The sequence below is a fragment of the Cavia porcellus genome, unplaced genomic scaffold (genome assembly GCF_034190915.1).
Source record: "Cavia porcellus strain 051 isolate PalLab524CR breed Dunkin Hartley unplaced genomic scaffold, mCavPor4.1 scaffold_11, whole genome shotgun sequence".
NCBI classification, from domain to species: Eukaryota; Metazoa; Chordata; class Mammalia; order Rodentia; family Caviidae; genus Cavia; species Cavia porcellus.
Genome location: NW_026947494.1, coordinates 36,666,421 through 36,681,776, shown reverse-complemented (window position 1 = coordinate 36,681,776; position 15,356 = coordinate 36,666,421). Strand labels below are relative to the sequence as shown.

Sequence of the window (15,356 nt, the reverse complement as noted above, 5' to 3'; positions counted from 1 at the left end):
TACATATTACTGTATATTGAAAGGCAGAAATGATTGTAATTATTATGAGAATCCCAGTGTTACAACACCTGTAGAAGGTTCTAAATACTGTACAATGATACCCCAATCATTCCTACTTTCACCTCTCAATGACTATGTATGAACTCCATTAAATGTCTCCTAAATAGACCACTGTTCTAGAATGTTCTGCTGTTCTGTAGCCAAGAACTTTTTCCCCAGTGAGGTACTACTCATAGCCATAGACAGCAAAGAGGTCACACAAACCTTTTTTCAGAAGACTATCGAAGATTTAACCACAAATCTGATATTGTTCTTTCCATATGCATTCCCTTTGCCTACTTCCATTCTGAGAACAGATGACCTAACCAGGTATACTATACATCTTCAACACATACTTATATTCTGGTACTCATATTAATATAGCACTCTCTGCAGGAAGAGTACTAGTCTGATTCTGACCGGCATACTTGCATCCATCTAGTCACAAATGTTTTGCTAAATACCTGTTTGCTAGGGGCAAACATCAATCAGAAAATACAACACATCAAGCTCTTTTCAGAAAGCTTGGTCTTGAGCTACCAAACTAATGAAAATAAATGGTATTTTTGGACAATTACAGTTTACTTCTTCAGAGAAAGTCTAAAATTTCCTGCTGGATTATTGAATTAAATCAATTTGTTCCTTCATGAAACAAACTTTGCCTAACTGTGGCCTGGTTTCATGCCAAAGACCTATCTTGAAGGTCATCATTAAAAAAGTACCAGGTGATAATAGTAATAGTTCACACATTTAGAGTACTATTTGCCAGATGTCATGCTAGGCATGTGACATTAACTAAGTCATTTAACCTCACAAATGTAATTCTATATAGAAAATACCATTACTATCTCCCATTTGACAAATCAGGCCACTGAGCAGACAGAAGCTTGAACAATTTTATTATGGTCACCTAGTGGTACAGCTAGGAAATTAATCCAGGGAAAATGACTCTTAGAACTTGTTTTAGGTCACTGTATTATTTTATACTGCTCTATGTTCAGATCCTTGGTTATTACATTCTTTAATGCTTTCTTCATACCAGCTAGTAGAAATACTATGATTTAATACCAGGAATGGTTCATTAGCAAGTTAGTTTGTTCTCATCCTATAACTATGAATAATGTAACTGAAATTTTTTTCTTTGTGCTAGTGCTTCAAAACTCAGGGCTGGATGTAACCCAATAAGCAAGTATATATTGAATGTTTTTGTATTATAGTATTTCTAATTTGACTCATTGCCTTACATCCCCACCTGGCCTGCTTACCAATATCCTCAAACAGTACTATCTGAACCTTTAAAGACAAACTTTTGTAGAATAAGACTTGATTCAAATAATTTACAATTTAAATTCAATCAAAGGTGCTTTTTCATTTTAGCACAGATTTTTTCCACAAGGACAGGAAATCAAATACAAGTTAAAAAAAAAAAAAAACCATCAGCATCTGGAAAAATTTGAAACATGCTTAAATACCCTTAATTTTAAAATGTACTTCTCTAGAGGCATGGCATATTGTAATTGCTTTGTTTTCTTTTCTGGTACTGGTGACTGAACCTAGGGTCTTCACACTGAGCTGTGTACCCATTCCTTTTTATTTTTGACACCAGGAATCAAACTCAGGACCTTGTGTTTGTCAGGCAGGTGCTTATGCTGCTGAACTATATTTCAGTTAGTCCTTTTTATTTTAAGACAATCTCTCACTAAGTTGTTACACCTTTTAGGCTGAGGTCATGCTTATTACTCCTCCTAACAGCCTGCTCGAGTGCTAGATTATAGGCATGGCATGTACCACCACGCTCAGGTTTCTAAGTTATTGACCAACAAGCAAATTATGTCTGACATGACTATCTACACCTCATTGAAGAAATAATTACCTGACTTCGAGGGCTTTGATAGCTTCTAGCATTTGTAGAAACTCTGCTGCTTTCCATACATCATTGGCTTCTTCCTCTCCTTGTATCATTAATTTTGCTGTATATGTGAACTCAATTAAATGACGAAAGGCCATTTTACTAACACCTGTAAAGAAAATGTGTATTAGCATGGATTCACATTAACTCAAACCTTATAATACATAATAAAGAGAAAAAAATAGTACAGAAAATTGCTTAAAATTTGATTGCCTGTCACTTTTTAAATTTCCTGAGAAAATTTTCATTACTAACAAAGTTAGTATTACAACTACATTCTAGCACAACTAGAAGACTTTAAGATTTTTTACAGTCCAAAATGATCACATTCCTTATGCAACTGGTTTATGTGGGTAACACATTCTAATTTCTCTTTTTATTTTCCTTATCTCTTGATTCCTTTTCCATCTGAAAAGTCTATTACCTACTTTCTATTATCTTTTATTTTGCTCTTTATTTGTATTTTGGGTTTCTCATGTATAAGAAACCATGTGGTATACAGGTTTGTATCTGATCTACTCCAGTTAGCATTATGGTCTCAAGCTTTGCATCCATTTTCTTATAAATGACTCCAAAAGGCTCTTATACAACAGTAAGAATCATTACTCAATAACATGAACTAACTTGTAACAGGTCAGACATGCCAGATGACAGCTGTGTCAACTCAGTTCCAAAATATTTAATGGTTTTCCACAGCTTAGCAAGTAAATTTCAGTATGTCTGTCTTTATTTCAAGACCCCTCATGCTATTTTTCTATATTTACCTTTCTCAATTTTAAACTACAAATATCGTACACTGCATAGTATTTTTCAAACAAGCTCTATGCCAATACTTTGTCTTAATTAATACTTAACCCCTACCATCCTCTCTGTGGTACTGGGACTGAACCCAGAGAACAATGAACTATATCACTTGCCCTTTTCGTTTCAAAACTGTCTCACTAAACTGCTCCAACTTGTCCTCCTCCTGCCTCACTCTCTCCTAAAAAGCTAGGATTATAAAATGTGCCATCATGCCTGGGTACCCTCGTTTTGATGCTTAATGTTATCTCTGATTAGATAAATGCTACCACCTTTGCAGGCTCAACTCTGATGCCATATCCTCAATGAAATTTCTTTTGCTGCAGCAAAAAAAAATTGAGATCTACTCTAATAAGCATACACTACCTCAAAATGTTGTACAGATCTTCATCTTGCTTGACTGAAACATTATACCCTTGCTTACAAATTGCCCATTTTCTCTTCTTAATCCATTAATCCCTAATTCTACATTCTGACTATGAATTTGACTATTTTAAATACCACTTGACTTATGCCTGTAACTCAAACAGGGAAAAAAAAATACCACTTGACTATCTTAAATAAAAGTAGAGATTTGTATTAATTTTGCGACTGGCCTAAGTATAACATCCTCAAGGTTTAACCACGTTGTCAAATATGGTAAATTTTTAAGGACAAATAGTCTCGATGTGTACATATAGTTTCTTTATCCAGTCATCTGTCAACATGTAGGCTTTCACATCTTGGCTACCACGAATAGTGCTGCAAAGAACACTGGAATGCTAGTATTTCTTTGAGCTCCTAATTTCAGTTATTTTGGATAAATGCCCAGAAATGAGATTGCTGGATTATACAGTTCTTTTTAACTTTTGAGAAACTTCTATGTTTTTCATAGTAGTCAAATCCATTTCTAGTAACTATGACAAGGGCTCCACTTTATCTGTACCTTCACCAACATTTGTTGTCTTTTGCATTCTTCATAACCACCACCCTTACAGATATAAAGTTGTATCTCACAGTGGTTTTAGTTTGCATTTTCTTGACAACTGGTAACGTGAAACATTTTTTTCATATACTTTTTGGCCACCTGTCTTCTCCAAAGTAAAATCTATTCAAGTTCTTAGTCCATTTTTTTTTTGTACTGAGGATCGAACTCACAACCTCATGCTTGCCAGGCAGGCGCTTATGCTGCTGAGCTAAATCCCCAGCCCTTCTCAATCCATTTTTTAAAATGAATAGTTTATTATTGTGAGTTGTAGAAGTTCCTTATATAACTTGGTATTAGCCCCTGATCAGGTATTTCATTTGCAAATTATTTTTTCCCCTTCTGTAGGCTGTTTTCACGCTGCTGATTGCTTCTTTTGCTATACAAAAGATTTCTGACTTCACGTATTTTCCCTTATCTATCTACCTACTTTGTTTTTCTTTTTATGAAGTGCTGAATTTTTATCAAAATTTGCCCAACTGATATGTTCATGTGATTTTTATCCTTCATGATTGTGATATATCATGCTAACTGATTTTTATGTATTAAACTATCCTTGCATCCCAGGAAGGATACACTTGGTCACAGTGTATGATCCCTTTAATATGCTGTTGCATATGACATTATTTTGAAGATACTGGCATCTCTATCAGGAATATTGATGTACAGTTTTTGTGGTATCTTTCTTATCATCAGAGTAATTCTGATTTCACAAAAAAAGTTTCCTTTTCAGTTTTTGAGGAATGTCATTAATTCTTATTTAAATGCTTGGTTGAATTTATAAGTGAAACTATCAGATCGTGGACTTCTCTTTGACAGGCTTCTGATAACTGATTAAATCTCCACAATAGGTCTGCTCACTTTCATGACTTGCTAACAAAACCATCTGTAATACTTCCTCCACATCAACTCTATATTATGTTCTGATAACTGCAATTCATAGATGTCTTTTTAACTATAACCCACCTGAGGGAAATGATTTTTGATTGTATACTCACCTCAGAGGTCCTAACAGTGCTTCCTACAATGTAGACACATGGAGTAAGAATAAATACTACAAAGTTACTTTCGAATTTAGGCCCTTACGATTCCACTTTTAAGTTTTGTGTTTAAAATTTAGTTGCAAAGTGATACTCCCTTTCTTTACATTCTTTAAAACAATTATATATTATTGTTCTGGTTTGCTAAATCAAGGCTATGCAAAGTTATTAAAAGGAACAAAGACAGAACTACCTTTAACAGATTTTTAACTAAAACATCCAAGTCCAAACTACACACAGTAAGTACAAATGCAACCACTACCAAGAATATCATGTTCGTTCCAACTGCTTTATATACTTAAATGTGGCCTTTGGAAAGACTGCAAAGAATACTGCTGGAGCTGAGCAAGGTGGCACACTCCTGTAATCCCAGCACTCAGGAGGCCTGAGACAGGCAAATCTTTGCAAGTTCGAGACCAGCCTGGGCTACAAAGTGAGCCCAAGTCAGCCTGAACTGCTTAGTGAGACCCTGTCTCAAAAAACAAAACAAAACAAAAAACCCTGATGGAATCTCCACCTAATTGTTTGAAGCCCTTAAGCACTTAAAATGATATAAAGATATCATTTAGGGAGTCAAAACTCTCACATTTTGCTACAAACCCTGATTCCACACAAGACAGAATTTAATTACTGAGTTACCATGTGGCCAAACTAAAAATAACTAGATTCATCAAAGGCTAATAATTTTATATAGTTCTCGGAATCATTTTTCTTCTTGTTGCTTTTTAATAACTTCCTTCATTGTTGAGAACAGCCTGAGGGAAAAATAATTATGTTGTTTTAGGGGTCTGATCAAAAATTTCAAAAGGAGGGGCTGGGGATTTAGCTCAGCCGCATGAGCACCTTCCTTGCAAGTGTGCGGTCCTGAGTTTGATCCCTGGTACCGATAAAAACGAAAAAGACAAAAAAAAATTCAAAAGGATAGCCTTTCTAAAAATAATCTAAATGTTCCCTAACATACAATAAAACTTTTACTTTTAATCAAACACACACTTATAATGTTTACTGTATACCAGGGATGGCTTCAAGTAACTCCACAAAAATGAAGTCTCATAATAATGCTGAATAATTGATAAAATTAGGATGAAACTTAAAGAGTCTAGCTCCTAAGTCCATGATGAAAATTTAAATGGATGATGCTGAGATAAAGATTGAACCTTTTCTTCATCTTGGAAAACACTGAGGTGGAGCTTTAGGGAGCTGAGCATGGGGGTATGATACTCATCAGTGTGGGTTAATCTACTGATGAGTTTATAGCTAAATGGCATGTTGAGAGAAGCCTGATGGGTACTAGGAACATGGTATGAAAAGGGCTCTCTCTCCCACTTTGATCTTTCTATTCCCTGCTGCCATGCCATAAACTTTCTTCTCTGCCATGCCACCGTACTTTGAGGCCATCTGACTATGGACTTAAATGTGAGCCAAAATAAACCTTTCCTCCGTTAAACTGTGGGTGCTGGGTATTTTCCAGAAACGGAAAAGTAACCAAGGCAATACAGAGTACATGGTGTCACTTACTATAGATCCACCACCTTTGTTCACACTTCTAAACCTCCCCGAATCTATCTTCTCTCCCATCTATACATGTTCCATGGGATCTTCTGGAAAAGTAAGATGGGAAATATGGCTTGTTCTCCCAATTCACATCTTGACAAACTCTTGACAATTCACATATTAGGCACTTTCAGTATTTTAGACAGAAGACTTCTAACACTACCAAGAATCTCAACTGTATTAAGATTACATAATACTTCTGCTACGATTTTTATCTGCTTCTCAATGCTTCATGTGCTCAAGAGATTGGGGGTCGTAGAAGGTGACTGGCTTATGGGATGATATAACTGGCTTGGTGTTGGCAGGTGGAGCCTACTCAAAAGAGGCAATCACTGGGGGTGTCACCTGGAAGAACACATCTTCTAGACTAGATTCCTCCTTTCACTCTGCTTTCCAGCGAACCGCTTTCTTTCACCAGACCTACCTCCCTTGGAATCAGTCAACTATGGACTAAAAATGTGCAAGCCAGGTGTGGTGGCTCATGCCTGTAATTCCAGCACTCGGGAGACTGAGGCAGGAGGATCGTTGCAAGTTCGAGACCAGCCTGGGCTACAAAGTGAGCTGCAGGCCAGCCTGAACTGCACAGCGAGACTCTGTCTCAAAATAAATAAATAAATAAATAAACAAACAAACAACCCCTAAAAAAAGTGTGCTAAAATAAACCTTTAATTTATAGGTGTCAGATGTTGTTTCAGTGACAAAAAGGTGACTAAGACACCTCTTCTGCTTTCTTTACAAATCCAAAGGAGCTGCTGACAATGACTGAAGACATCTGGACAAAATTCCATGTGCCACATATTGTTAAAACAATCTTAGAATAAATGCAATGGTATTTGGAGAATTTAACTATTAGCCCCTTGAAAATTCACCTACAAGTTTTTAACACCCAGCACTAATAGCATTCAGGAAAACAAAATTTGATTCACATTAGGGAGAAAAAGTTAACAAAAGCAGGAGACATTCTTTAACCTGTAATAAATCTTTACTGTTTCCAGTATTTCATTTATATCTTTACTGTTTATCAGCTTTTTAAAAAAGTGTTGGGAATTGAACCCAGGGGTTCTGAACTGAGCTACAGCCACACCCTTTTTTAAGTTTTGAAACAGAGGTTCCCTAAGTCACTGAATTGGTCAGACAGAGTTGGAACTTAACATATTCCTGCTTTAGCCTTCCAAAGTTCTGGGATCACAGCTATGTACTACCTGATATTCCAGCCACATTACTGACTGATCGGTAGTGTCTTTTATTTAATCAGTAGACTCAGTGAAACAGCACAACTATCTAATAACAATGAATTTCAAATAACCTCAATACATTTAATACTTAAAGAATGCTGCTCAGCAATTTGCAGTCAAAGAAAGGACAGATCCATATGGTCATTCCACCTAAACAGTATCCTTTTCTCCCTCTGGAGCTCTAGATCTTTATTGATGATTTCAACTTGGCCATTACATGAAGACCCCACACTCAGTAAATTAATAGTGAAACTTGTCTAAAATCTGTTCTTACTCTTGTATTTTCCATCTCACTAAATACACACTTTTTCCCCTTTTCCTCATCACTACACGAAATTAAGGATAAATCTTTTTATCCTGTCTCGTTAGTATCTCTCCAACAGAGTTAACCTTTTGCCTCTGCTTCCCCAAATCTTTGAGAGAGGGTCTCATTACATAGTCTAGGCTGGCTTTGAACTCTTCATCCTCTTGCCTTAGCCTCCCAACTGCTGGGCATTACAGGTATAAACCACCATGCCCAGCTTTCCAAATCTCTTAAACAACAGATACCCCAAAAGCCTGGCAGCAAAACTTGGTTAGAACTCATTAAAATTATATGTAGTCTTCATCCCACTTAAGAGTAAAAATTAACACAATTTGCTTCAAAAATATTAATGCTGAGTTATAGAATGTCACACTAAGCCTCACTGGATATATTATGAACATAAACTATATTACCTTAGAAAATTTTTGAAGTCTGGAATACTGAGAAATATATCTGGCCTCCAAGGATTTGAATAAAGAACTGTGGACGTTCTTTTCAGTTTTGATTGATCAGAATCACCTGTGGGCTTAATAAAAATATTGGTTCCTAATCTTTGCAATCAAACCTGGGATGAGAATTTTTTTTATAAGCACTTCTCAGATGGTTCTTATGTGACCAGCCCAACACCATCCTGGGAACGAATCACAGATCTAACTAATTAGCTAACATTAGCCAACCTCTTTAACACCTGCCCACAAAGTAAGGCAGTAGGTGATAGTGTTAATATTTTTCTATCAGGACTAGTTTGGTAACTTGTAAACCTTGACTAAGGGATTTTCTCATCAATCTCTTACTCCTGTCACAATGTAAGTATGCAGGAAAGTAAACTTTTTTCTAAGACAGCATCTAAAGAATATGTTGATGTGAACATTTTAATCTGTGTCTTCTCCTTGACAACAATGCTTAGGGGGGAAAAAAACACAAAACAGCTATATCTAGGCATTTCTCTTGTCTTACAGAATTCTCCTAACTGGTAGAAATCTATACAAAACAATGTCTGAATATGCAGTTGGATGTTCTGTTCTTGATAATAGGAGCTAAAATTTCTGGACATGATGGGAGTATTGCCATTAAAGAGAAACTAGATTATGGATCTGGTTTTAAAAAAAAGCAGAAAAGCATGAATTTACAAAACTAGAATCTTAGTTCCAAACCAGGGAATGAATCAAGGTTACAGATTATATGTGGTATAATTCTAAGCCACAAGGCTGGGCTGGGCTGGGCTGGGCTGCAACTGATTTGAAGAGCTAAAATTCTGAGGCTGAGGCAGGACAATCATTAGTTTGGGTCAAGTATGGGAAACTTAGGGAGATCCTCTCTCAAAAAAATCAAAAGGACTGGGGATATAGCTCAGTGGTAGAATGTCCTTGGGCTCAAATCCCAGTACAAGAAAAAGAAAAATTTTAATCTGAAGCCAAAAGTTAGAAAGTTTACTTTACCTAGAAACCAGAAAACAAGGATAAACTAGCTAAGCTCACTTCAAAGTACATTATAATTTTAAAAACTTTTTCTAATGTACAAGTGATTTACCTTTACAAACTTCTACAAAGCAGTGGTACTCAACACTGACTATAAATTAGAATCATTCTAGGAAATGAGGCTCAAACCCTCAAACACACAGGAATCATATAGGAATCCTGTGACTCAGCAGGCCTGAGAGGTACAACCTGAGTCTCACAAACTCTCCAATCATCCTTACAATCGTTAGTCCTCAGAAAACACACTAGCAAGAAGCCAAAGAACTTCTAAATTCACATGCCTACATTCACTCTGTGGAAATCCTAACTGATTAACAGATACTCTCTAGGTACTGGTGCCTATAAGTCTCCTTAGTGTTTCTTACATACAGGTAGTGAGCACTGCTACAAATCATTATTCATATTTTATAGATGGGGGCTCCAGTTCTAGATGAGAGAATACAGAAGCAACACCCCCATCTTGTCCACTAATTATAACTAAAAATCTTGGAGAGAATACATTAAAGCAAATACGCAAGGACCCTGAAAATAAAGCAAGAAGACTGGGAAGAGAAATCAAAACTCAAAAAGCAGTAAGTTGGTTTTTATTTTTCCTCTCACACATGCCAAATTAGACTTGAAAGTCCAAAGCTTTAACTGAACAGTAGGTGGAGACAAAAAAAAAAAAAAAAAAACAAACCTCCCAGAGAAACTTACTGGATAGACTACCAGGAAAGAGGATGAAGGGGAGAAAAAAGGGTTTTTCTGGTTACTTTTTCTTCTCAGCTGACTCAAAATAAGCTCGTTTTGAGGCTACACATGTATGGCTGGTGCCTACCACCTAAGCTCACAAAATTTTGGCAAACACTGGGAAAGAGAATGATCCAAAAAGTATGAAGGTAAAACATGTCCCCCACCCCTGTCTCTAACAGTACTTTATTCAGGAAATGAACCCACCTTTGGCAAGTGTATGACCGCACTGAAAGGATTAAATCCATTTTCTAGCCAGAAAACCACAAAAAGGAGCTCCTAAGAGCATGAGTGCAAAGGAAATCAGAAGGGAGCTGCCCTGACTCACGGCTGCATAGTAAAGGCTTTATGGTATAGAGTACCACTTAGGTTCCACACTGGGGACCAGGAGAGCACCTCAAAGGTTTTCAAAACTACAACAGAACTGGATCCACAGACTGAAGAGCTTGAACCTGACCTGACTGATTGCCTCTCAACAAAATAAAAACATTTCCCAGAGACTTCCAATGGCACCTAGTCTTGTAACATGGTGTTGAAGATGTCCACGACACGATCCAAAAATATTTGACATTTTAAAAATTAAAAAAAAAAAAAGTAGTAGCAAAGATGTCCAAGGTCACACAACTGACAAATAGTAAAGCTAAAACTAAAACTAAAAATTTCTAGTTATATGCCTGGGGTTTTCTTTATAGCTAGATGACCTTGCTAAACAGAAAAGCAATTCCTTTGTTTGGGGCATAAGACATTAGCAAAATTCATTCTGTGAACATGAATCTGGTCAAACAACAAAATGTTTTCCATTTTACTTCATTAGTCTGCAGTTTAAATATTGAAGGCTTATGTGTGCAATATTATAACAGACATAGCAGGTCAGAGGTACTGAGAAGCACACAAGAAAATTCCAAGGTGAACGGTGTTCAGAAAGATCCACTACTTCCAATGTCTTCTTTCCACTTGGGATGAATATTCCAGCCCTGGCTATTTAAAGATTTTTTTAAGATACTGCAGAAATGAGTTCTTCTTTGAAATCATTCTTATGTAAAGTAGTCCAAACTTCTTTTCCCCTCTCAGTGATACCATTCCACACTAACAGTCTGTACCTTTTTCTATTCATTTCTTTACCTGTTGATAGTACATTTTCAAATTCCTTAAGGCATGTCTTATTTTTATTTTCTTTATAGTTTTCACTTTTTATTGGGGATGTTATATTCATCAATTCTTCAGCACCTTGGTCTAACATAATACACAACATACGTACAGTAAGTATTCAATGTGACAAACACCTTCCATTACAAACACAATGCCAGCCACTCTACCTACATTATTTTAACTGATCATTACAAGCCTATTAACCCAAGCTTCGTAAGAGACAGGAACACAACTGAGGTAAAGTAACCTGCCTGAGGACATTTAACAAGCCTCAGGTGAATGGATTGATGGGAGTCTCTCATTGTAGTAAAACCAATACAATTTAGGCAACCAGATTTTAATTTTAGTAAGCTGCATGAAATTCCAATTATGCCTATGCTATCTCCCTTACAAACACTCAAAAGATTACTTATGAATTTATCAACAACTTGAATCTCCTTTTTGCTCTTTTGCAGTCTTCCACTGCCATGAACTGTTGCCACTCTGCCATACCACCCTGCATTAGAGCCAGCCAATTATGGACTGAAACCTCTACAAATTGAGGTAAACCTTCCCTCCTTGAAAAAAGAAATTGGAACATATCAAAATAAAAAGATACTCTTAACTCTTTGCTTTCTTTTTTCCCCTAGGCATCTCATTTTTCCAAGGGAATACTGTTTCTAGGCAACCTACTCATAACAAAAAGTACTCGGTGAGAGAATAAAACCAAAAACTCAACAACACTGACAGAAGTTAAGAGTCTATATTTATGTAGACAAATTGATTTATTTCCTAATTTTGGATTTTGGTGTAAGAGGGGTTGAGGAAAAGAGTACCCTACCAGCAAAAGATAAAAGAATGGCAAGTAAGAGTACAAACTGAGTCTATTCCCAAGTGAGCAACCTTGGGCAAACAATCTTTTGGAATTTGTTCCATGGTGTATAAATTGGAAATGGAAAATCCAAAGATTAAAGTGAGCCGCAAATAATTTACACACTACACTGCACAATGCTTGGCACTTGGTAAGCAACTAGAAAAAATGTCAACTACAAAAACCATCTTTTGGGGCTGGGGATTTAGTTCAGCAGCATAAGTGCCTGCCTTGCAAGCAGGCAGTCATGAATTCGATTCCTGGTACCGATAAAAAAACAAACAAAAAACCCACACACTTTTTGTTTCAAACTATACCTGAGGACTGTTTGTACCTTAACACATACTATAGCAGCTAGAATTCCTCTGGATGCTACTTTAGTTCATCCTTCCTAGTCTTTTCCTTATTTTTGCAGTCTATTTCATCCTGTGCATGTTGTCTGCACCTCTGTTACCATATCATTACTGCTACCAGTACAATAACTTAACAGCATTCCTACCAGTCTGTAACATAAACCCATTAAGAGATGGGTTTAGAGCCAGGCGTGGTAGTGCATCCCTGTAATTCCGGCACTTGGGAGGCTGAGGCAAGAGGATCACTGTTTTAGGATAGCCTGGGCTACATAATCTATTTGAAGGCCAGCCTGTACAATGTAGTGAGACCCTGTCTCCAAAAAGCAAAACAAAAAATTGCTACTTTACTAATAGATGACTGGTCCTTTTAGACCTGAAAACCCATCATCTCAAACAGCTTTTCCTGGTCACTCATTCTAGTAGGCACTTTACTGAAAATTCTTGTGCCTCCAAAAACCAATTTGGCTTACTACCACACCAATTATGTTCATTAAATATTATATTTAAAACAAGCACTCACCTTCTATTTCCACCAAAGGTTCCTGAGTAAACTCTTGAAAGAATTTGTAGAAGAACTTACTGCAAGCAGCTAAAACAGCCTTGTGGGCCTTAAAATGGTGCCCTAAGTTAGGAAGAAAAAAAAAAAAAAAAAGGGAGCGGGGGAGTTATACCTATGCACAATAAAATGAAAGGTAAAACGAAGTAAAATAGCTCTTTCCTCACAATATAGTTACCTGTCTAGAGAAATTACTGAAGCCAAAACAAAATATTATCAACCACCTTGGCAAATTTGAAGTCAAATCTTTATTTCAAAGACTTTCAATCCATTTTTACAAAGGCTGATTTACTACACAAGGAACCTCCCAGAACAGTGGTGGTGAGTCAATGGCTCACATACAGCAGCAGTCCGTTATCTTTGAAAGTTCTAAAAGGTTTGTCATCACTATCTTAAACCTTTGTTACCTTGAGTTAAGTACAAGAATCATATCCTACCCAGTTTATAGTGTAATATATAAAAAAAGACAATCCAAAATGTCATACATCATTTGGACAAAAAAAGAAAGAAAGAAAAGAAAAAAGAAAACCAAACCACAGAATAGGTTAGACCTACTCTAGGGTAGACCTACAGTAACAGCTTCTTTAAATAGTGGATTTCCACTAATTAGCCAATACAGGCAAGCTGGGTTAGCCTCAATTATAATAACTAAGATTGGTAAAGACCCCAATTTACTAAAAGGGTACACAAGTGCAGCCAACTTTTCTCTCACGTTCCCCCCCCCCCCAAGACCACCTGGAAAGCTGGAAGGCTGGAAAGCAAACACTTCCCAAATGATCGATGAGGGACTCCTCAAAGCAGTTTACTAACAGAAGAGAAAAACCAAGAATTTTAAGACATCCTCCTCATCTATTAGCGAAACATTCTCAAGTAACTTCTCAAGCCCATTATTAAGTGTGCAATGAGAAAAACTTCAATAGACTCCAAGAACTAAAAATGCAATGGACAACAGCCTATGGTGAAAGCAGGGCCAGCCAACCAGCTTTCTGCAGCATGGTCTGTGTCAGCGGACACTGTCAAAGGCCCTCCAGTTCCAGTTTAGACTTTGGTAGGGAGCCCATAGACCATGGTTTAAAAAAAAAAAAAGGCGGGTGTCGGAAAGAATTGAAGACACGAATTCGCTTCTCTGTCCTACCCACCGTCCACAATCAGGGTGATATCGGTAAAGCGGTCCTGCTCTCGCTGCTCATTCAATCGGTCCAAGATCATTTTGTGATGTTCAGGGAACTCCTGAAGGCATTCCATCGTCTCTTCAGCCTCCATGGCCGTCGGGTTGTTCTACAAAAGAGGCGCATGATAATGTTCACCCATGAGCTCGGGCTGAGAAACAAAACCTCCAAAGCATGAAACAACGACAACAAAAACACCCCCAGAAAGGTGAAAAGAAAGGGGGAAGGTGAGGCAAGAGAAGAAGGCGAGGAAAGAAAGAAAGGCAAGCTGAGTGGCCGCTGCGCGTTGCGGGCCGGAGCCGCGGCCGTCGGACTCCGAGCCTGACCTAATTGGAGTCGGGAGACGCGAGCTGGAGCGGGGTGGGCACAGCGCCGGAGGCTCCGGGCGCCTGGGCGCGCAAGTCCAGCAAGGGAGGGGACCGGCAGTCGCGGCGGCTAACGGCCCGCCAAACCCTTCCGCCCGGCCCGGGCTCCCGCCGCCCGGGACCCGGTCCGGCCCACGGCCCAAACGACTCCTGGGTCGCCTCTACCTCCCCGGCTCTCTCTTTTCTCCCCCGCCCCGATCGGGCCGGCACTCACTCAGGGAAGGAGGAGCGGGCCAGGCCTACGCATCACTTACGTCGACGTACTGCGTCACCGCGTCGGGCTCCGGAAGACGCAGACGCCTTCCTAGCGCTAACCAGTGATGGGATGAGCCACGCTCCCAATCCGTGATATAGGGGGCGGGGCCATCTGAGACATATTTGGCGCTCACAGAGGGCGAGGCCGCGCCCTTTTTCCTGCGGTGGCGCTAGGTCGGTGCAGGGCTTTGCTAGACTGAAGGTGGGGTACCTAAATTGCCGCCTTTCCACCCTCCCATGGCTCCCTCACTTGACTCATATGTGAGTGTTTCCTCCCGGAATTCAGAATACACTTGCTGACCATCCCGGAACGCTTGTATTGCGCGCCTCCCCCAGCCACGCCCCACCCCGCCCACTCCTGGGCCTTGGGCCGGCCCTCCTCACCCTAGCTCGCAGGGCGTCCTCCACTGGCTTTCCGGGTTTTCCCCTCCCGGGGCATGGATCGCACTGGTCTCGTCCGTTTCCGAGTTGCGGCTCACTCCCCATTTTCCCCTCGGGGGCCAGCGTGCCTTGCCGCTCGGGCCTACACGTGTGCTCGCCGGGACTTCCAGCGGCGCTGCGTCGGGGGCACGAGTACGTTGGGGCGCCGGGCTTCCTTCCCGGGGC

The 15,356-nt window shown here is 39.0% G+C and overlaps 1 protein-coding gene across 6 annotated transcripts in view; it reads right to left on the bottom strand.

The window, feature by feature from the left end:
• Positions 1-15,356, bottom strand: part of Znf131 (zinc finger protein 131) — a 32,517-nt gene extending 17,161 nt beyond the window's left edge. Inside the window, exons 1-4 of one of the 6 annotated variants that reach the window (XM_005003783.4) lie at positions 15,135-15,356; positions 14,101-14,239; positions 12,926-13,027; positions 1,913-2,057 (exon numbers count right to left, since the gene is read on the bottom strand). In XM_005003783.4, coding sequence (XP_005003840.2) covers positions 1,913-2,057; positions 12,926-13,027; positions 14,101-14,239; positions 15,135-15,236 — 488 coding nt within the window. In that variant the 5' untranslated portion in view covers positions 15,237-15,356. The other 5 variants (XM_003470200.5, XM_005003782.4, XM_063258120.1 and 2 more) reach the window with 5 other exon arrangements.